The 23,021-nt window shown below is 48.6% G+C and overlaps 2 protein-coding genes across 4 annotated transcripts in view; both read right to left on the bottom strand.

Annotated features, from left to right (window-relative positions):
• LOC140720464 (zinc-binding protein A33-like) overlaps positions 1-23,021 on the bottom strand; it is a 348,439-nt gene that overhangs the window by 82,238 nt on the left and 243,180 nt on the right. Inside the window, exon 7 of the mRNA XM_073035318.1 lies at positions 8,728-8,756. Within this exon, the coding sequence (XP_072891419.1) occupies positions 8,728-8,756 (29 nt within the window). The remainder of the gene's footprint in view (positions 1-8,727; positions 8,757-23,021) is intronic.
• Positions 1-23,021, bottom strand: part of LOC140720368 (butyrophilin subfamily 3 member A3-like) — a 665,711-nt gene that overhangs the window by 592,459 nt on the left and 50,231 nt on the right. The window lies entirely within an intron of this gene.

Raw genomic sequence — 23,021 nt, 5'->3', positions numbered from 1 at the left:
AAGTGAGGTGAGTGTGGTAGGTGGAGTGGTGGATGGGAGGGAGAGTGGGGGTGGTGAGGGAGAGTAGGGGTGGTGAGGGAGAGTGGGGTAGGTGAGGGAGAGTGGGGGTGGTGAGGGAGAGTGGGGGTGGTGAGGGAGAGTGGGGTAGGTGAGGGAGAGTTGGGTAGGTGAGGGAGAGTTGGGAATTTGAGCGGGAGTGCCGGAAGCAAGGGTGGAGTGGGGGGAGATGAGGTGGGAATGGGGGTGAGGGGGTTGGGTGGGAGGTGATGGGGAATGTGGGAGGTGAGGGGTGGAGTGTTTAGATGAGGGGGAGTGTCGAGATGAGGGGAAGTGGGGGAGTTGAAGGAGTGTGGTGGTGAGGGGTGAGTGTGGTTGAGGGGTGAATTGGGGTAGGTGAGAGGAAGCGTGGGATGTGAGGAGGAGTGTGGGAGGTGAGGGGTTGTGTGTAGGTGAGGGTTGGAGTGTCGAGATGAGAGGGAGTGGGGGAGTTGAGGGGGTGTTTGGAGGTGAGGGAAGTGTGGGATGTGAGGGGGAGTGTGGGAGGTGAGGGGGAGTTTGGGAGGTGATGGGGGAGTGTGGCAGGTGAGGGAGGAGTGGGGGAGTTGAGGAGTAGTGTGGGAGGTGAGCGGGTATTGTGCAAGGAGAGAGGGAGAGGGTAGGTGAGGGGGAGTGAGGGCAGTTAGGGGTGAGTTTGGGAGGTGAGGGGAGTGTGGGATGTGAGGGGTAGTTTGGGAGGTGATGGGGGAGTGTGGCAGGTGAGGGAGGAGTGGTGGAGTTGAGGAGTAGTGTGGGAGGTGAGCGGGTATTGTGCAAGGAGAGGGGAGAGGGTAGGTGAGGGGGAGTGAGGGCAGTTAGGGGTGAGTGTGGGAGGTGAGGGGTGGGTTTGGGAGCTGAGGGAGGGGTGTGGTATTTGAGGGGGTGCGGGGAGGTGAGGTGGTGGGGGTTCAGGGGTGAGTTGGGGAGGTCAGGGGGAGTGTGGGAGGTGAAGACGAAGTGCCGGAGGTGAGGGAGAATGCTGGAGGTGAGAGGTGGAGTGTCAAGATGAGGGGGAGTGGAGGGGGTGTGTGGAGGTGAGGGGTGTGTGTGGGAGGTGAGAGGATGTAGCGGAGAGAGGGAAAGGGGAGGTGAGGGAGAGTGTGGCAGGTGAGGGGGAGTTCCGCAGGTGAGAGAGGAGTGTGAGAGGTGAATGGGGTGTATGGGAGGTGCGGGGTGGAGTTTCGAGATGAGGGGGAGTGGGCCAGTTGAGGGGGTGTGTCTTGAGGGCAGTTGAGGGTGAGTGTGGAAGGTGAGGGGAATGTGGGAGTTGAGGGGTGGAGTGCCGAGATGAGAGTGAGTGGGGGTGTTGAGTGTTTTTCTGTGGAGGTGAGGGGGAGTTTGGGAGGTGATGGGGGAGTGTGTCAGGTGAGGGGGAGTGTAGGAGGTGTGAGGGAGTGTGGTAGTTAATGGTGAGTGTGGGAGGTGAGGGGGAGTGGAGGGGGTGTGTGGAGATGAGGGCTGTGTGTGGAAGGTGAGAGGGGAGTGTAGGAGGAGTGTGGTAGTTCAGGGTGAGTGTGGGAGGTGAGGGGGGAGTGTCGAGGTGATGGAGAGTGTGGGTGAGGGGGTGTGCCGGAGGTGAGGGAGGAGTGTGGGAGGTGAGGGAGGAATATGGGAGGAGAGGGGGTGTGCCGGAGGTGAGGGAGGAGTGTGGGAGGTGAGGGGGGAATATGGGAGGAGAGGGGGAGTGGGGGAGTTGAGGGGCTGTGTTGAAGTGAGTGATGAGTGTGTAAGATGAGGGGGAGTGGTGGAGGTGAGGGGGGTGTGTGAGATGTGTGAGGAGTGTGGGAAGTGAGGGAGAGTGGGAGATGTGAGTGGGAGCTTGGGAGGTGAGGTCGAGTGTGGCAGGTGAGGGAGTGGTGGGGGAGTTGAGTGTGAGTGTGGGAGGTGGTGTCAGGGGGATGTGACAGGGAGTGTGGGATGTGAGGGGGAGTGTGGGAGGTGAAGGCGGAATGCCGGAGGTGAAGGAGAGTGCCGGAGGTGAGGGGGGAGTGTCGAGGTGAGGGGAGAGTGTGGGAGATGAGAGGCAGTGTGGGATGTGAGGGGCTGTGGGAGGTGTGAGGATGTACTGGAGAGAGGGAAAGGGGAGTTGAGGGAGGGTGTGGGAGGTGAGGGGGAGAGCCGGAGGTGAGGGAGGAGTGTGGGAGGTGAGGGGGGATTATGGGTGGTGAGTGGTGTAGTGTCAAGATGAGTAGGAGTGGGGGAGTCGAGGGGTGACTATGGGATGTGAGGGAGGAGTGTGGTAGTTGAGGGTCAGTGTGGGAGGTGAGGGGGGTGTCGAGGTGAGGGGCGAGTGTGGGAGGTGAGAGGGAGTGTGGGATATGAGGGGGAGTGTGGGAGGTGAGAGGATGTAGTGGAGAGAGGGAAAGGGGAGGTGAGTTAGAGTGTGGGAGGTGAAGTGGAGTTCCGGAGGTGAGGGAGGAGTGAGGGAGTTGAGGGAGGAGTGGAGGAGGAGAGGGGTGTTGGGGAGAGAGGGAAAGGGTAGGTGAGGGGGAGTGCCGGAGGTGAGAGTGGAGTGTGCTAGGTGAAGGAGGAGTATGGGAGGTGAGGGGTGGAGTGTCGAGATGCGGGGGAGTGGGGGAGTTGAAGGGTGAGTGTGGAAGGTGAGAGGGGAGTGAGGGAGGATTGTCGTAGTTGATGGTGAGTGTGGGATGTGAGGAGTGAGATTCGGAGATGAGGGGGTGTGTGGCAAATGAGGAGGAGTGTGGCAGGTGAGGGAGGAGTGGGGAAGGTGAGGGGGAGTGTGGGATGTTAGGGGGAGTGTGGGAGATGAGGGGGAGTAGGGGAGAGAGGGCAAGGGGAGGTGAGGGAGAGTGTGGGAGGTGAGGGGGAGTGCCGGAGGTGAGGGAGGAGTGTGCTAGGTGAAGGTGGAGTCTGGGAGGAGAGGGGTGGCGTGTCACGATGAGGGGGAGTGGGGGAGTTAATGGGTTGTGTGGAGGTGAGGAGTGAGTGTGGGAGGTGAGTGTGGGAGATGAGGGTGTGTGGGAGGTTGAGGGGGAATGTGGGATGTGAGGGGAAGTATGGGAGGTGAGGAAGGGAGTGTGGGAGTTGAGGGGGAGAGGGGTAAGTGAGGGTCAAGTGGGGAGGTGAGAGGGGAGTGAGGGAGGAGTGTCATAGTTGATGGTGAGTGTGGGAGGTGAGGGGAGTGTGGGATGTGAGGGGGAGTGTTGGAGGTGAGGGGGAGTGTGGGATATGAGGAGTTGTTTTGGGAGATGTGGGGGTGTGTGGCAGATGAGGAGCAGTGTGGCAGGTGATGGAGGAGTGGGGAAGGTGAGGGGGAGTGTGGGATGTTAGGGGGAGTGTGGGGATTGGAGGGTGAGTTGCAGAGGTGAGGGGTTTGTGGGGGTGAGTGGGAATCGTGGGAGGGGAGGGGGAGGTATGGGGGAATGAGGGAGGTGAGGGGTGAGTATGGGAGGTGAGGGGGAGTGCTGGATGTGAGGAGTGGGTTTGGGAGATGAGGGGTGTGTGGCAGATGAGGGAGGAGTGGGGAAGGTGAGTGGGAGTGTGGGATGTTAGAGGGAGTGTGGTAGATGGGGGGGAGTAGGGGAAAGAGGGAAAGGGGAGGTGAGGGGGGAGTATGAGAGGTGAGGGGAGGAGTGTGGTAGTTGAGGGTGAGTGTGGGAGGTGAGGGGGAGTGTGGTAGTTGAGGGTGAGTGTGGGAGGTGAGGGGAGTGTGGGAGGTGCGGGAAAGTGCTGGATGTGAGGAGTGGGTTTGGGAGATGAGGAGGAGTGTGGCAGGTGAGGGAGGAGTGGGGAAGGTGAGTGGGAGTGTGGGAGTTGAGGGGTGAGTGTGGGAGGTGAACTGTGAGTGGGGGAGGTGACAGGGAGTAAGGGATGTGAGAGGGAGTGTGGGTGGTGAGTGGGAGTAGGGGAGAGAGGGAAAGGAGAGGTGAGGGTGAGTGTGGGAGGTGAGGGGAAGTGCCGGAGGTGAGGGAGGAGTGTCGAGCTGGGGGTGGTGTGGGGGAGTTAATGGGGTGTGTGGAGGTGAGGAGTGAGTGTGGGAGGTGAGAGGTGAGTGTGAGAGATGAGGGAGGGGTGTGGGAGATGAGGGAGGGGTGTGGGAGATGAGGGAGGGTTGGGGAGATGAGGGTGAGTGGGAGGTTGAGGGGGAGTATGGGATGTGAGGGGGAGTATGGGAGGTGAGGAAGGGAGTGTGGGAGTTGAGGGGGAGAGTGGTAAGTGAGGGTCGAGTGGGGGAGGTGAGGGGGAGTTGGGGAGTGTTGAGATAAGGGGGAGAGCGGCAGTGGAGGGGGTGTGTGCAGGTGAGGGGTGAGTGTGGGACGAGGGGGAAGTGTGGGCGGTGAAGGGGAACGTTGGAGGTGAGGGGGAGCTGGGGAGGTGAGGGGGAGTGTAGGGGTTTGGGGGTGATTTGCAGAGGTGAGGGGTGTGTGGGGGGTGAGCGGGAATTGTGGGAGGGGAGGTATGGGGGATTGAGGGAGGTGAGGGGTGAGTGTGGCAGGTGAGGAAGGAGTGGAGGAGGTGAGGGGGAGTGTGGGAGGTGAGCGGGGAGTGTGGGAGGGGAGGGTGAGAGGGGAGTTAAGGGGGAGTGAGGGAGGTGAGGGTTGAGTGTGGGAGGTGAAGTGTGAGTGGGGTAGGTATGAGGGAGTGTGGGAGACAAGGGGTGAGTAGGTAAGGTATAGGGAGAGTGGGACGTGCGGGGGAGTGTGGGTGTTGAGGGGGAGTAGGGGAGAGAGGGAAAGGGGAGGTGAGGGACAGTATGGAATGTGAGGGGGTGTGCTGGAGGAGAAGGAGGTATGCCAGAGGTGAATGGGGAGTATGGGAGGTGAGGGGTGGAGTGTCGAGTTGAGGAAGAGTGTGGTAGTTGAGGGTCAGTGTGGGTGGTGAGGGGGTAATGTGAGTTTTGAGGGGGAGTGTGGGAGGTGAGGGCGAGTGTGACAGGTGAGGGAGGAGTGGAGGAGGTGAGGGGGCATAGGGGAGAGAGGGAAAGGGGAGGTGAGGGTGAGTGGGGGAGGTGAGGGGGAGTGCCGGAGGTGAGGGAGGAGTGTGCTAGGTGAGGGGGGAATGAGAGGTGAGGGGTGGAGTGTTGAGGTGAGGGTGAGAGGGTGAGTTGAGGGGTGAGTGTGGGAGGTAAGGGAGGAGTGTGGTAGTTGAGGGTGAGCGTAGGAGGTGAGGGAGAGTGGGAGTTGTGAGCCGGAGCTTGGGAGGTGAGGTGGAGTGTAGAGGTGAGGGAGGGGTGGAGGTGGTGAGGGGTGTGTGGGAGGTGAGCGGGGAGTGTGGGAGTTGAGGGGTGAGTGTGGGAGGTGAACTGTGAGTGGGGGAGGTGACAGGGATTGTGGGAAGTGAGGGGGAGTGTGGGTGGTTAGTGAGAGTAGGGGGAGAGGGAAAGGGGAGGTGAGGGTGAGTGTGGGAGGTGAAGGGGAGTGTGGCATGTGAGGGAGGAGTGGAGGAGGTGAAGGGGAGTGTGGGAGGTGAGCAGGGAGTGTGGGAGGGGAGGTAAGGGGGAGTGAGGGAGGTGAGGGTTGAGTGTGGGAGTTGAAGTGTGAGTGGGGTAGGTATGAGGGAGTGTGGGAGACGAGGGGTGAGTAGGTAAGGTATAGGGAGTGTGGGACGTGAGGGGGAGTGTGGGTGTTGAGGGGGAGTAGGGGAGAGAGGGAAAGGGGAGGTGAGGGAGAGTGTGGAATGTGAGGGGGAGTGCTGGAGGAGAAGGAGGTGAGTGGGGAGTATGGGAGGTGAGGGGTGGAGTTTCGAGTTGAGGAAGAGTGTGGTAGTTGAGGTTCAGTGTGGGTGGTGAGGGGGTAATGTGAGTTGTGAGGGGGAGTGTGGGAGGTGAGGGCGAGTGTGACAGGTGAGGGAGGAGTGAAGGAGGTGAGGGGGCGTAGGGGAGAGAGGGAAAGGGGAGGTGAGGGTGAGTGTGGGAGGTGAGGGAGGAGTGTGCTAGGTGAAGGGGGAGCATGGGAGGTGAGGGGGAAATGTGGGAGTCGAGGGGGGAATGTGGGAGGTGAAGGGGAGCAGGGGAGGTGCGGGGGAGCGGGTGAGGTTAAGGGGAGCGTGGGGGTTGAGGGGTGGGTGTTGGCAGTGAGTGGGAGTGTGGGGTATGAGGGCAGAGTGTGCAAGGTGAGGGGGAATATGGGAGATGTGGGGGGGAGTGTTGGAGGTGAAATGGAGTGTAAGGGAGGAGGGGTGAGTGGGGGAGGTGAGGAGGAGTATGGGAGGTGAGGCGCAGAGTGGGAGGTAAGGGGTGTGGTGTAGTTGAGGGGTGAGTGTGAGAGGTGAGGAGGGAGTTTGGGATGTGAGGGGGAGTGTGGAAGGAAAGGGGAGTGTGGGAGGTGAGCGGGGAGTGGCAGAGTTGTGGTAGGAGTGCGGGATGTGAGGGGCAGGCGGAGGTGAGGGGGAGTTGCGGACATGAGGGTGGAGTGTGGGATGGGGAGTGGGGGAAGTGAGGGAGTGTGGGAGGTGTGATGGGAGCATGGGAGTTGAGGCAGAGGGGGAGGTGAGGCGGTCAGGGGGTGTGGCATAGTTGAGGGGGAGTGTGTGAGGTGAGGAGGGAGTGGGGGATGTGAGGGGTGAGTGGAGAGATGAGGGGAGAGTAGTGAGATATAACAATTACAGCACGGAAACAAGCCATCTCGGCCCTTCTAGTCCGTGCCGAACGCTTACTCTCACCTAGTCCCACTGGCCCGCACTCAGCCCATAACCCTCCATTCCTTTCCTGTCCATATTCCTATCCAATTTTACTTTACATGACAATACCGAACCTGCCTCTACCAGTTCTACTGGAAGCTCATTCCACACAGCTACCACTCTCTGAGTAAAGAAATTCCCCCTTGTGTTACCCTTAAACTTTTGCCCCCTAACTCTCAAATCATGCCCTCTTGTTTGAATCTCCCCTACTCTCAATGGAAAAAGCCTATCCACGTCAACTCTATCTATCCCCCTCATAATATTAAATACCTCTATCAAGTCCCCCCTCAACCTTCTATGCTCCAAAGAATAAAGACCTAACTTGTTCAACCTTTCCCAGTAACTTAGGTGCTGAAACCCAGGTAACATTCTAGAAAATCTTCTCTGTACTCTCTCTATTTTGTTGAGATCTTTCATATAATTTCGTGACCAGAACTGTACACAATACTCCAAATCCGGCCTTACCAATGCCTTGTACAATTTTAACATTACATCCCAACTCCTATACTCAATGCTCTGATTTATAAAGGCCAGCATACCAAAAGCTTTCTTCACCACCCAATCCACATGAGATTCCACCTTCAGGGAACTATGCACCATTATTCCTAGATCACTCTGTTCTACTGCATGCTTCAATGCCCTACCATTTACCATGTATGTCCTATGTGGATTATTCCTACCAAAATGTAGCACCTCACACTTATCAGCATTAAACTCCATCTGCCATCATTCAGCCCACTCTTCTAAATGGCCTAAATCTCTCTGCAAGCTTTGAAAACCTACTTCATTATCCACAATGCACCTACCTTAGTATCATCTGCATACTTACTAATCCAATTTATCACCCCTTCATCCAGATCATTAATGTATATGACAAACAACACTGGACCCAGTACAGATCCCTGAGGCACACCACTAGTCACCGGCCCCCAACCTGACAAACAGTTATCCACCACTACTCTCTGGCATCTCCCATCCAGCCACTGTTGAATCCATTTTACTACCGTAGATTCCGGACTACAGAGCGCACCTGATTAAAAGCCGCAGGCTCTAATTTTAGAAATAAAATCAATTTTTTAATTGTAAAGGCCGCACCGGATTTTAGGCCGCACCGCTACTTTTAAATATACATACGTATCGGTAACACAAATTACGTTGCATATACTTTTTTACTGAACAGCACGAACAACATTCCAATATCTCCTAGCGACTGGTAAAAATATATATACTGCAGCCTACCAGGAAAAGTTATTGATCGACTTTAACTTAAAAGCAGCGTTTTCGCTCGGGTCTAATCGGGTCTGACGCGCTTGCGCAACGCGATCGGGTCCAATCGGGTCTGACGCGCTTGCGCAACGCGATCGGGTCCAATCGGGTCTGACGCGCTTGCGTACGCGATCGGGTCCAATCGGGTCTGACGCGCTTGCGTAACGCGATCGGGTCCAATCGGGTCTGACGCGCTTGCGTAACGCGATCGGGTCCAATCGGGTCTGACGCGCTTGCGTAACGCGATCGGGTCTAATCGGGTCTGACGCGCTCGGGTCTTGCTTTTCTTCGAGTATTTTCCATGTTGATGAGGGTGAGTACAAATGACTGATTTACAATAATTTAATTGTGAAAGTGCGCTTGATTTATCGTACAATTTCATTGGACCTCTGTGAACTACTCATCAATTTTACTGGTCTACTGTTACGAGGCAAAATGTTTACGAGGCGGCATGAAAAAAAACCATGTATTAGCCGCTCTGGATTATAGGCCGCAGAGTTCAAAGCTGTTCAAAATGTGGGAAAAAAGTAGCGGCTTATAATCCGGAATCTACGGTACTTTAATATTAATATCTAATGACTGAACCTTCCTAACTAACCTTCCGTGCGGAACCTTGTCAAAGGCCTTACTGAAGTCCATGTAGACAACATCCACTGCTTTACCCTCGTCAACTTTCCTCGTAACCTCTTCAAAAAATTCAATAATTTGTCAAACATGACCTTCCCCGCACAAATCCATGCTGACTGTTCCTAATCAGACCCTGTCTATCCAGATAATTATATATACCATCTCTAAGAATACTTTCCATTAAGTTACTACCACTGACGTCAAACTGACAGGCCTATAATTGCTAGGTTTACTCTTGGAACCCTTTTTAAACAACAGAACCACATGAGCAATACGCCAATCCTCCGGCACCATCCCCATTTCTAATGACATTTGAAATATTTCTGTCAGAGCCCCTGCTATTTCTACACCAACTTCCCTCAAGGTCGTAGGGAATATCCTGTCAGGAACTGGAGATTCATCCACTTTTATATTCCTTAAAAGCGCCAGTACATCCTCCTCTTTAATTGTTATAGTTTCCATAACTTCCCTACTTGTTTCCCTTACCTTACACAATTCAATATCCTTCTCCTTAGTGAATACCGAAGAAAAGAAACTGTTTAAAATCTTTCCCATCTCTTCCAGCTCCACACATAGCTGTCCACTCTGATTCTCTAAGGGACCAATTTTATCCCTCACTATCCTTTTGCTATTAATATAACTGTAGAAACCCTTCAGATTTATTTTCATCTTACTTGCCAAATAAACCTCATATCTTCTTTTAGCTTTTCTAATTACTTTCTTAAGATTCTTTTTACATTCTTTATATTCCTCGAGCACCTCATTTACTTCATGCAGCCTATATTTATTGTAGATCTCTCTCTTTTTCTGAACCAAGTTTCCAACATCCCTTGAAAACCATGGCGCTCTCAAACTTTTAACCTTTCCTTTCAACCTAACAGGAACATAAAGATTCTGTACCCTCAAAATTTCACCTTTAAATGACCTCCATTTCTCCATTACATCCTTCCCATAAAACAAATTGTCCCAATTATTTATGGTTTTATATTGCTATATTTCTTCACTATTCTTGGTGGTGCAGCTGTAATGAAACCCAATTTCCCTCGGGATCAATAAAGTATGTTTGTCTGTCTGTCTGTAAGTCCTTTCGCTTCTCCTCAAAGTTAGCCTTTCTCCAATCAAAAATCTCAACCCTGGGTCCAGTCCTATCCTTCTCCATAATTATATTGAAACTAATGGTATTGTGATCACTGGACCTGAAGTGCTCCCAACACATACACCGTCACCTGACCTATCTCATTCCCTAACAGGAGATCCAACACTGCCCCTTCTCTCGTCAGTACCTCTATGTATTGCTGCAAAAAACTATCCTGCACACATTTTACAAACTCCAAACCATCCAGCCCTTTTACAGAATGGGATTCCCAGTCTATGTGTGGAAAATTAAAATTTCCCACAATCACAACCTTGTGCTTACTACAAATATCTGCTATCTCCTTACAAATTTGCTCCTCCAATTCTCGCTCCCCATTAGGTGGTCTATAATACACCCCTATAAGTGATACTACACCATTCCCATTCTTCAATTCCACCCAAATAGTCTCCCTAGTCTCTCTACCTGTTCCTCTCTGTTTATCCCTAACAATGTGATCAACTTTATTATCTTTTTCTTCCTTCTCCCCTACATCTTCGGTCTGAGCGCTCCCCTTCTCTATCACCTGCCTATCCTCCCTCACACACTGTCTACTAGCTTTCTCTATTTGTGAACTAACCTCCTCTTCCCTAGTCTCTTCAATTGATTTCCACCCCCAACCATTCTAGTTTAAAGTCTCCCCAGTAGCCTTAGCAAATCTATGATGATTTGATGAGGGGGAAGTGGGGGAGGTGAGAGGTGTGTGGTAGTTGAGGGTGAGTGTGGGATGTGAGGGGGAGTGTGGGAGTTGAAGGTGAGTGTGGGAGGTGAGGGGGAGTGGGGGCAGTGAGGGGGGAGTGTGGGATGTGAGGGGGTGTGTGGGAGGTGAGGGGATGGGTGGAGGTGAGGGTGAGTGTGGGATGTGAGGGGGTGTGTGGGAGGTGAGGGGATGGGTGGGAGGTGAGTGCGGAGTGTGGGAGGTGAGGGAGAGTGTGGGAGGAGAGGGGGAGTGGGGGAAGTGAGGATGGAGTTGGGGAGGTGAGGCGGAGTGTGGGAGGTGAGGGAAGAGTGCAGGAGGTGAGGGGAGGGGGAGTTGAGTGGAGTAGGGGAGGTGAGGGAAAGTGTGGGGGAGGTGAGGCAGAGTTGGGGGAGGTGAGCGTGTGTGTGGGAGGTGAGGGTGTGAGAGGTATTATTCGGACCTTCGGGACTGTCGGACTGCAGAACACGGGTGCAGACACAGGGTGAGTGTGGGCTGGGGTCAGCAACATCTGACCCTGTAATATTCCAGCCTGTGTCAGAGTGGTGATTGATCTTCGGTGCAGAAATACAAACCCAGTTCTAGGAATTTGCCACCATGTTCTCAAGGTTGGGGTGAAACACCCAAAGCACAAGGGCTTGGAAAATTCCACCCAGAGCATTTCATTCACATGACGAGGATTAGTTCACACAACAAACAATGGGTGGAGGAAATCAGTGAGCAGCATCTCTGGGGTGGGGGGCGGGCTGGTGGTGAAGTGAAATTTTGACAATTTTGGTCAAAATCCTGCATCAGTCTTTATGGAGGCTTTAAACTGAAAACATCCAGTCTTACTGCAGCTTTACCCCAAATATGAAAGACCTTTGCTCACCAACCATCACTCCCCCCGACAGATTATGTTTAACCCAATGTTCCCAGAGAAGATTGTTCACTCCAAATCTGAAGTCTCTTGTATTTGATCAAGATTATTTTAAGGAGCCTTGGTTGCAAAATACAGGGAATTAGTTTATTATTATTAATATACAAATCTCTAAACAGAGCAATGTCATGAAAGACTTAAATAATTCATCCTCACAGAAGAAAATGTTTTTATTAAATAAAATGGCTATTTCTTGTAGTTTTTGAATATTTCAATATTGAACTCTTACCAGATTCTACGATGGATTTCTGAAGTTCCAGCTCTGAAAAGACAGACCAGTGGTATATTAGAACAACAACAAATTTTCAGGACAATGATTTCGCTTCAGATGCTGGAGATCTGAAAGAATGGGGAACACTCAGAGGGTCAGGCAGCTGTGGAGATGATAAATGACAACACAAAAACCATTCCCAACAGTTGCTGTAGGAAAACATGAACACAGTGATCATGGTTTGAAGTGGTTACACTCAGTGGTGAATTTGAAATGCTGTGAGCTACCAGCTGTATATGGTGCTCACAGTGTGACCTCTTCTGCATTCGTGAGACCCGATGTAGATTGGGGGACTGTCTTGTCGGCACCATCACTCCACCTGCATCAAGCAGGATTTCCCAGTGGCCAACCATTTTAATGCCAATCCCCATTCCCATTCCGACATATTGAGCTTCCTCTCCTGGCACAATGAGGCCACTCTTGTGTTGGAGAAGCAACACCTGATATTAGTTTCCAACCTGATGGCATGAATATCAATTTCTCCCCCACCCAACTTCTCCCTTTTTCCATTTCCCACTCTGACTCCCTCCTTACTCCCTCTCTTCTCCTAACCTGCCTATCACCTCCCTCTGATGCCCTCCCTCCACTATTTTTCTATTCCCCTTTCTGACTCTCCTCTGACCCCTTCTAGATAGATAGATACTTTATTGTAGTCAAAGGATATTATAGATATTAGAATTGAAAATGTAACCTCAAACAGTCTAACAGGAGGGGTCATCACTTCCCCTCTAGAGTTGACTGATTATCGAGCCTAATGGCTGAGGGTAAGAATGACCTCATACAGCGATTTTTGGACCAGCGCAGTTGTCTTAGTTTATTACTAAAAGTGATCCTCTGTTCAGTCTCGGTGACATGCAGAGGGTGAGAAACATTGCCCATATTTTCCGTCGGGTCCTTTGTCCAACAACAGCCTCCAGTGTGCACAGTTTGACTCCTTTTACAGAGCCAGCCTGTCTAATCGGTTTATTGAGCCTGTTGGCATCTCCAGTGTTGATGTCATTGCCCCAGCACACCACCGCATTGAAGATTGTATCGGTGACAACAGACTAGTAGAACATGAGAATGAACATGAGGCCTGCAGACTCCAAAGGACCTCAGTCTCCTCAGAAAGTAGAGGAAACTCTGATCCTTCTTGTACACAGCTTCAGTGTTGGTGCTCCACTAAAGTCTGTCATCCAGGTGCACCCCCAGGTACTTGTAGGTCCTCACCACATCCACGTCCTCACCATCAATAGTAACAGGGAGCAGTGCGGGATCAGTCTTCCTAAAGTCCACCACCATCTCCTTTGCCTTCCTGATGTTGAGCTGAAGGTGATTCAGCTTGCACCATTTGACAAAGTCCAAGACCAGAAGGCAAATGAGCAGATTAGGCCATTCAGCCCATCGAGTCTACTCCACCATCCAGGAGTGCTGATCTCAGATCCCACCCAACCCCATGAACCTGCCACTCCCCATATCCTTTGATGCCCTGACCGATCAGGAAATGATCAACTTCTGCCCGAAATATTCCCACGGACTTGGCCTCCACCACAGTCTGTGGCTGAGCATTCCACAGATTCACTACTCTCTGGCTAAAAAAAAGTTCTCCTTACCTCTTTTCTAAAAGGTCACCCCTCAATATTGAGGCTGTGCCCTCTAGTTCTGGATATCTCCACCACAGGAAACCGACCCCTGAGGAATACCACTAGTCAGTGACAGCCAACCAGAAAAGGCCCCTTTTATTCCCACTCACTGCCTCCTGCCTTCCACCAGTTCCTCTCCATACCAGTATCTTTCCTGTGAAATCCACAGGATTTTATTTGCTAAGCAGCCTCATGTGTGGCACCTTATCAAATGCCTTCTGAACATCCAAGTAAATCACTTCCACTGCCTCTCCTTTGTCCACCCTGCTTGTTACTTCCTCGAAGAACTCCAACAGATTGGTCAGGCAAGATTTCCTGTTACAGAAACCATGCTGACTTTGACTTTTTTTGTCATTAGTCTCCAAGTACCCCAAAACCTCATCCTTAATAATAGACTCCAACAGTTTAGCAACCACTGAGGTTAGGCTAACTAGCCTAAAATTTCCTTTCTTTTGCCTTCCTCCCTTCTTAAAGGGTGGAGTGATATTTGCAAATTCCAGTCCTCCAGACCCATGACAAACATCCTCCACCAAGGCCCTGTATTCATCCTCCCAGCCTCCCTTTATACACTATTGCTAAGTTGTCAGATAATTTTCTACAGATGAAATGACTGTGTTGTATCTAAAGTCTGGGGTATAGAGGGTAAACAGGAAGGGAGCCAATACCATTGCCTGTGGGGCCCCAGTGCTGCTTCTAGTCATGTCTGACACACAGCTGTGAAGCCACACAAACTGTGGTCTGCCAGTCAGGTAGTCCATTATCCAGGATACAATGGAAGTGCCAACCTGCATTGAATGGAGCTTTCCCTCAGCAATGAGGGCTGTATGGTATCCTTACAGTGCTTCTCTCCTAACATGCCTATCACCTCCTTCTGATGCTTTCCCTCTTCTCTTTTTCCATTCCCCATTCTGACTTCCCTCTTACCGCTTCTCCTCCACTGCCTATCAGCTCCCTTCTTCTTCTCTCTCTCCCCGATCCATTCTCCTCTCCAATAAAAATTCCTTCTGCTTCAGCACTTTACTTTTTCAGTCTATCATCTCCCATCTTCACAATTCAATTCTCTCCCTCATCTACCACTCTTTTCCCTCACCTGCCTTCACCTACCAGCCTCTGGATTGTACTCCATCCCCTCCACCCATGTTCTTGCTGGCTTCTTCACCCTTCCTTTCCAATCAAGGGTCTTGGTCTGAGACATTGACTGTTTATTTCTTTCCACAGATGCTGAGTTCCACCAGCACTTTTTGTGCTTTATACTTAAAAAATGAAGTTCTGTCCTTCAGCCCCTGATCAGCCTCTTTAGACCATTGTAGGGCACTGTGAGTGGAGAGCTCACAGGGTTAGGATACGTGATGAAAATGCATATTTTAAAATTTGGTTTGAGCTATTAAACAAAGTTATCATACAAACTGTAAACAGTTTCATAACTGTAGAGGAGCCCAAACATCGGGAACCAAGTTATCGGAAGCAGGTGAATCAGTGACCAGTTGAACCTCCGGGCACGTCACCATGCAGACACAGGAGATGCAACATCGGGCAGTTTCCTTCCTTACTTCCCATCTCTATGGCTACAAATATTCTTTCCAGAGACAACATTCACTGCTGGAATGTCAGACCTTGCTGGGAAATGTGGATTTTACATGATTTCTCCAGAAAATGCTCTGGCTTTTCATCGAAATTTTAGAGGGAAACTGGGAGATGTTCCAGTGGATTTCCAGGCCAGTACTTCACAATATTGCAGAAACGTACCTTTTATGCGTCTGTTTTGTTTCACATTCCAATAAATCACAGTGGAGTTAGCAGCAATTAGAACACAAATGGTGACGACCAGTGGCAGGACCCATTCAGGAACAGCAGGGAAGAGATCATCTGTAGAATAAAGATCAGTGAATCAGACAATGAAAAAATCTGCAATGCACCCCAGCGGGATTAGTTTGGTAAACATAGAAACATAGAAAATAGGTGTAGGAGTAGGCCTTTCGGCCCTTCGAGCCTGCACCACCATTCAGTATGATCATGGCTGATCATCCAACTCAGAACCCTGTACCTGCTTTCTCTCCATACCCCCGATCCCTTCAGCCACAAGGGCCATATCTAACTTCCTCTTAAATATAGCCAATGAACTGGCCTCAACTGTTTCCTGTGGCAGAGAATTCCACAGATTCACCACTCTCTGTGTGAAGAAGTTTTTCCTCATCTCGGTCCTAAAAGGCTTCCCCTTTATCCTTAAACTGTGACCCCTCGTTCTGGACTTCCCCAACATTGGAAACAATCATCCTGCATCTAGTCTGTCCAATCCCTTTAGAATTTTATACGTTTCAATAAGATCCCCCCCTCAATCTTCTAAATTCCAGTGAGTATAAGCCTAGTCGATCCAGTCTTTCTTCATATGAAAGTCCTGCCATCCCAGGAATCAATCTGGTGAACCTTCTTCATACTCCATGAGGTGGAAAGTCCACAACTGCCCAAGCAGCCTCCTCCTGTCACGTCAATAGGTGTTTACTGGAAGATCCAGAAATGGCTGCAATGGACTGTTATAATGGAGGCTCTGAGACTTCATCACTCTCACTAATGTTTAATTGCAGAGATATACTGCCCAGAAACAGGTCCATCAGCCCAACTGGTCCATGATGAACAACATGCCCCATCCAAACTAGTCCCTTTTGCCAGGGTTTAGCCCAGATCCTTCTAAACCTTCCTTGTCCATGTGCCCGACAGATTGTCCATTCAAAGTTTTAATGTTCCATGCACAAGTCCATGTAAGCACCAGCTCAAAAAACACACACACTTGCAGCAACATCACATGCTATAGAGTCACAGAGGTAGCACTCACAATGAAAACATAAATTATACATAATTTTTACAGGAAATAACACAATCAGAATGAAAAAATAAACAAAGACTGTTGTAGTGTAAAGTGATCAAGGTTGTCATAGTGATGTACTGAGGTAGTGATTAGAGTTTTGTGAGTTAGTTCATGAACTGAACAGTTTCTATTCCTGAATCTGGTTGTGTGGGGACTTCAGGCTTCTGTAGCTTCTGCCTAATGGTCACTGCAAGGAGAAGTCATGGCTGAATGGTGAAACTCTTTAATAATGGAATTGCCTTCTAGAGGCAGCACCTCCTGTAGATACTACCAATGGTGGGGAGGGATTTGCCCCTGATGTATTGGGCTGAGTCCACTTCTCTCTGCAGCTTCTTACATTCCCGGGCATTCGGATTGCCAGACCAGATCATGATACGACCAGCCAGAATACTGAGTATTGTTACAATTGTTATTATTGTACTTGTCTCAACCACCTCCCCTGGCAGCTTATTCCACATAGCAACTTCAGTGGAAAAAAGGTTGCTGCTCATGTTACTGCTAAATCTTTCCCCCCTCCCCACCTTAAAACTATGCCTCTACAGCAGAAGGTAGTGGAGAGTTTGTGGAGGCAGATGCTGGAAAGACCTCGGACAAAGTTAGGAATCCAAAGGTTGAGCATGGTGTGACCTGTGTTCTGAGCCACAAATATGTCAATGCAAGAAGTATCGTAGGAAAGGTGGATAATAGTGCTGAAGGTCAGGTGGCTGGTTGACGAACAGAGGCAATGTGCAATGAGGAGAGGCTGCTGATAGGACAAAATTGCAGTCAACAGGATGAGTTGTAACGTAAAAGGTGGACAAAATCAAAAAGGGTGAACACAGGACTGACATAGTATACGGAATAAGGTAGATGAACTTGCAGCACAGTTACAGATTGGCAGGTAGGATGTTGAAGCCATCACTGAATCATGGCTGAAAGATTATAGCTGGGATCATAATGTCCGAGGATACACATTGTATTGAAAGGACAGGCAGGAAAGCAGCATTGCTCTGTTGGTAAAAGCTGATATCATCATTAGACAGAGGTGAAATAGGGTCGGAAGGTGTTGAATCATCGTGGACAGAGCTAAGGAACTGCAAGGGTAAAAAGACCCTGATAGGAGTTGTATACAGACCCCCAGACAGTAGTAAGGATATGGCCTACAAATTACTATGGAAGAAGGAAAATGCATACCACAAGGGCAATATTACAATAGTCATGGGGGACTTCAGTATGCAGGTAGACTGGGAAAATCAGGCTGGTGCGGGATTCCTGCAGGGGGAGTTTCTAGAATGCCTACGAGGTAGCTTTTCAGAGCAGCTTGTTGAGCTCAAAAGAGAATCAGATATTTCAGATTGGGTGTTGTGCAATGAACCAGAATTGATTAGAGAGCTTAATGTAAAAGAACCCTTAGGGGGTGATCACTGAAATTTGAGAAGGAAAAACTCAAGTCAGATGTATCAGTATTTCAGTGGAGTAAAGGGAATTACAGAGGCATGACAGAGGAGTTGGCCAGAATTGATTGGAAATGAACACTGGCAGGGATGACAGCAGTCAGCAAAGCCTGGAATTTCCGGAAGCTATTCAGAGGCACGGGATATATACATCCCAAAGAGGAAGAGGTTTTCTAAAGGAACGATGACACAACCGTGGCTAACATGAGAAGTCAAAGCCAAAGAGAGCATATAATAGAGCAAAAGTTAGTGGGAAATTAAAGGATTGAGAAGCTTTTAAAAACCAACGGAAGGCAACTAAAAAAGTCACTAAGGGAAAGATGGAATATAAAAGCAAGAGAGCCAATAATATTAAAGTGGATATCAAAAGTTTCTTCAGATACATAAAGTGTAAAAGAGAGGTAAGAATGGATATGGGACCACTCAAAAATGATGCCAGAGAGATAGTAATGGGGGACAACAAAACGGCGGAGGAACTGAAGAAGTATTTTGCATCAGTCTTCACTGTGGAAGACACTAGCAGTATGGTGGAAGTTCTAGGTGTCAGGGGTCATGATGTTGGTGAAGTTACCATAACAGGAGGGAAAGTTCATGGGAAACTGAAAGGACTGAAGGTAGATAAGTCACTGGACCAGATAGTGTACACCCCGGAGATCTGAAAGAGGTGGCTGAAGAGATCATGGAGGCATTAATAATGATATTTCAAGAATCACCAGATTCAACAATGGATACAAAAGACTAGAAAATTGCAAATGTTACTCCACCCTTAAGAAGGGAGAGAGGCAGAAGAAAGGAGACTATAGGCCAATTAGTCTGACCGCAGTAGTTGGGAAGATGTTGGTTGATTTTTAAGGATGAGGTCTCAGGGTACTTTGAGGCAAATAATATAATAGGCCGTAATCAGCATGGTTTTTTCAAGGGAAAATCTTTCCTGAGGAATCTGTTGGAATTCTTTGAATAAACAACAAGCTGTAAAGACAAAGGAGAATCAGTTGGTGTTGTGTCCTTGGATTTTCAGAAGGCCTTTGACAAGGTGCCACACATGAGGCTGCTTAACAAGCTACCAGCCCAGGAAAGATTCTAATATGGATAAGGGAGTGGCTGATTGGCAGGAGGCAAAGAGTGGGAATAAAGGGGGGCTTTTCTGGTTATCTGCTGGTGACTGGTGGTGTTCCACAGAGGTCTGTGTTGGGACTGATTCTTTTTACGTTATATGTCAATGATTTTGATGATGGAGTTGATGGCTCTGTTGCAAAGTTTGCAGATGATATGAAGATAGGTAGAGGGGCGGGTAGTTTTGAGGAAGTAGAGAGGCTACAGTACGACTGACAGGTTAGGAGAATGGGCAAAAAAATGGCAGATGGAGTACATTGCCGGGTAGTGTATGGTCATTCATTTTGGTAGAAGAAATGAAAGGGTTGACTATTTTCTAAATGGAGAGAAAATACAAAATCAAAACTGAGGCACAATGGGACCAGAGAGTCCTTGTGCAGGATTCCTGGAAGTTTAAATTGAAGGTTGAGTCTGTGGTGAGGAAGGCAAATGCAATGCACTTATTTCAAAAGGACAAGAATATAAAAGCAAGGATATAATGTTTAGACTTTATAAAGCAGTGGTCAGGCCTCATTTGGAGTATTGTGAGCAGTTTTGGGCCCTACATCTTAGAAAGGATGTGCTGATACTGCAGAGGGTTCAAAAGAGGTTCATGAAAATAATTCCAGGATTGAATAGCTTGTCATACGAAGATTGTTTGATGGTTCAGTGCCTGTATTCACTGGAATTCAGAAGAATGAGGGGTGACCTCAATGAAACCAATTGAATGGTGAAAGGCTTGATAGAGTGGATATGGAGAGGATGCTTCCTATGGTGGGAGGGTGTAAGACCAGAGGACACAGCCTCAGAATAGAGAGGCATCCTTTTAGAACAGTGATGAGGAGGAATTTCCTTAGCTAGTGAGTGGTGAATCTGTGGAATTCTTTGCCACAGGCAGTTGTGGAGGGCAAGTCTTTATGTATATTTAAAGCAGAAATTGATGGATTGTTGATTGGTCGGGGCACGAAGGGACATGGGGAGAAGGCAGAAGATTGGGACTGAGAGGAAAATTGGATCAGCCATGATAAAATGGTGAAGCAGACTCGTTGGGCCAAATGGCCTAATTCTGCTCCGATATCTTATGGTCTAATGGTTTCTCTAACCCGGGGGAAAAGATTGTGAATTCATCCTCTCTATGTTCATCATGATTTTACACATCTCTACAAGATCACTGGTTCCTGGTGTTATAACCAGGGCAGTTAGTGGAGATAAGCTCCCACAATCTACTTAATATTCCCAATGGAGCTGATCTCAAATAGTCCCTGACAATCAAGTCCACCTCCTGCCCTTCCAGTGTGGCTCAGCTACTAAGCATGGTGGAACTGTTTCTACTGACAGGAGAAGGGCCAAAAGCAGGTACTGGCATCTGAAAACAAGTCACTCTGAACAGATGGGGCTCGTCAGCTGTGGTTAGCAGATCATCTAGCAGACGGAAAATCCTAACCTCAATCCTCCGCTGTCTTGTGACTCTTCCCAGTCATGGGGATGGCTTTGGGAGTAAACTCTGAGGAAAGACCCGGAGTTAGAGTCTACAACACCACTGATGCTAAACTGTATTGGTTTCTGCTGTTCCTTTTGATATGTTGGCTGTTTGGAGAGGGGGAGAGATATGGCCGGAGTTGGGGACATCGTAAGCGGTGTGCAAGGAAGCGGAACCAAGGCGAACAGGCAGGAATCCATACCAGGAAAAAAGCAAGCCCCAGCCAGCCGGCTCTCCCGTCCATTCTGCTCTCCAATGGACATTAAATTGCACTACGTCTGTGGCAACGAAATACTCGGCGGGAGTACAGAAACGGACAGAACCCCAGACGCTGCCGTTCGGCTGTTTATTTATGTAACAGACTTTCCCCCAAGCCATCGGACTACCAACCTACTGCCCTCTGCTGTGCCTATTGTCTTGTTTATTATTTATTGTAATACCTGCACTGTTTTGTGCACTTTATGCAGTCCTGGTTAGGTCTGTAGTCTAGTGTAGTTTTTCTGTTGGTTTATGTAGTTTAGTGTAGTTTTTGTATTGTTCATGTAGCACCATGGTCCTGAAAAACATTGTCTCGTTTTTACTGTGCACTGTACCAGCAGTTATGGTCCAAATGACAATAAAAAGTGACTTGACTTGACTTGTCCTGTCTTGTGTACCAGTTTATATGATCATGTAAACAGCTCAGATGCAATATCCGTGTTTGACACCAAACCAATGGAAGGGGCTCATAAGATCAGCTTTCAGTCTCATACACTCCAAGGAATAAAGTCCTAGACTGTGCAACCTCTCCCCATTACTCAGTCCCTCTCGTCCCAGCAAGATCCTTGTAAATATTTCTGAACTCTTTCCAGTAGCAGGGTGACTAAAACAGAACAGGCCAGTGTGCTAAAAGCTGCCTTTATCAACCCGTGTAGCTGTGACTCCACTTTCTGGGAACCATGTACTTGGACTCCAAGGTCCATCTATCCCCCAACATTCCACTACGCCCTGTTGTTCACTGTGTACCACCGCCCTTGATCTGACTTTCCAAAACACAATAGCTAGCACTTATCAGAATTAAGTTCATTCTGATGTACATCAGCCCACTTATTCAGCAGATACATATCCTTCAGTAATTTTCGATAAATTTTTTCTCTGTCCACCATACCCCAGTTACAGCTGGACAACAAAGATTTTGCTTCCCGAATACTTTTAGGTGTATCTTACGGATTTTGAGTTGCTGATCATGAAATGCACCATGAAATTTCCCTATCATGTACATTTTCTTGAAATCATCTATATTTGTTATTTCAATTCATAAATCATCAGAATAACTGATGCCAAGATTACTGAAGGCATTTTTGATGGTCCACAAATAAAACAGGTCATCAATGTCAGGCAATCTGAAGAATTTTTAGTGGGACTGGAGAAAGTCACATGGAAGGCATCCAAGGATGTTGTTAAACATTTTCTGTCAACTACAGAGCACCAAACTACATGCAGCTCGTTGACAACATGAGTTACGCATACAAACCCATGAAGAGCAACATGTCACTAAAGATTCATTTTCTGATTCCCATTTAGAATGCTTCCCTGCAAATCTTGGTGCTGTCAGTGATGAGTATGGTGAAAGGTTTCACCAGGACATCGCAGTCATGGAGAAAGAGTATCAGGGCAACTGGATTCTGTCAATGCTAGTGATAATTCTTAGACACTTAAATGAGAAGCTTCAGACACTGAATATAAATGAAAGTTATCAACAAAAAAAATTAGCATAGTTTAACTTTTGCTAAGAGTCAGCACCGTCATGCAAATAAATGCATTATTGTCAATAAAAGTTAATTTCCTGATTCTCCAAATTCCTGCATGATGCAAGTCTGAAATCATATTTGTGTTCAGCATCATGTGGTCTATCATACACAAACAAATATCTGATGAAGCAACACTTTCATAACAATTTGCTGTCCAGTGTTATTTTCATGTCATCTGCAAACTTACTTCTTGTTAATTCTCATGAAATCGCACTAATAGGCTGAGCACTGTATCGTAGGAAAGGTGGATGACAGACCACACAACAAGCCGAGGGATTTAAAGCAACAAATTTGTAAAGAGATTGCAGACTGTTGCAAGAAAAACAAGGTTGTTATAGTTGGTGATTTGAACTTTCAACATATTGACTGGAAATCCCATACTCTCACAGGGCTAGGTGGGATAGGGATTGTCAAATGTGTTCAGAAAAGTTTCCTTCATCAGTATTTAGGAGTCCCAATGAGGGAGTGTGTGATACTGGATCTGCTATTCGGGAATGAGACAGAGCGGGTGATAGAAGCTTGTGTAGGGGAGCAGTTTACAACCAGTGACCACAATGCTATTAGTTTCAAAGTGAATGTGTAAAAATATAGATCCGTTCCATGGGTTGAGATTCTAAATTGGAGAAAGGCCAATTTCATGTCATCAGAAATGATCTGACAAGTGTGGATTGGGACAGGCTGTTTTCTGGCAAAGGTGTACTTTGAAAGTGGAGACTTTCAAAACCAAATTTTAAGAATAATAAAAGGTAAAGGTAACAGGTGTATGGAACCTCAGTTTTCAAGAGATATTGAGGCCCTGGTTAAGAGAGGAAAGGAGCTGCATAGCAGGTATAGGAAGGAAAAAACATATGAGGTGCTTATGAAGGACAAAATGCAAGAACACACTTACAAAATAAATCAGGAAGGCTAAAGGAAAACATGAAGTTGCTCTAGCAGACAACGTGAAGGAGGTTTCTACAGATACGTTGTGTAAAACGACTGCTCGGCACAAAATTGGTCCTCTGGAAGATCAGAATGTTAGGTAATCCAAGTGTGTTGTCAAATGTAACATTCTGGTAATACAGAATGTTAGGTAATCCAACTGTCCAAAAGTGGCCTGGTCGAGGGAAGTGCCTGGTGTGAAATGTGCTAGTCTTTGGCTCGAGAGTCTTCAG

The sequence above is a fragment of the Hemitrygon akajei genome, chromosome 2 (assembly GCF_048418815.1).
Source record: "Hemitrygon akajei chromosome 2, sHemAka1.3, whole genome shotgun sequence".
NCBI classification, from domain to species: domain Eukaryota; kingdom Metazoa; phylum Chordata; class Chondrichthyes; order Myliobatiformes; family Dasyatidae; genus Hemitrygon; species Hemitrygon akajei.
This window is presented reverse-complemented; position numbering and strand designations above follow the sequence as displayed.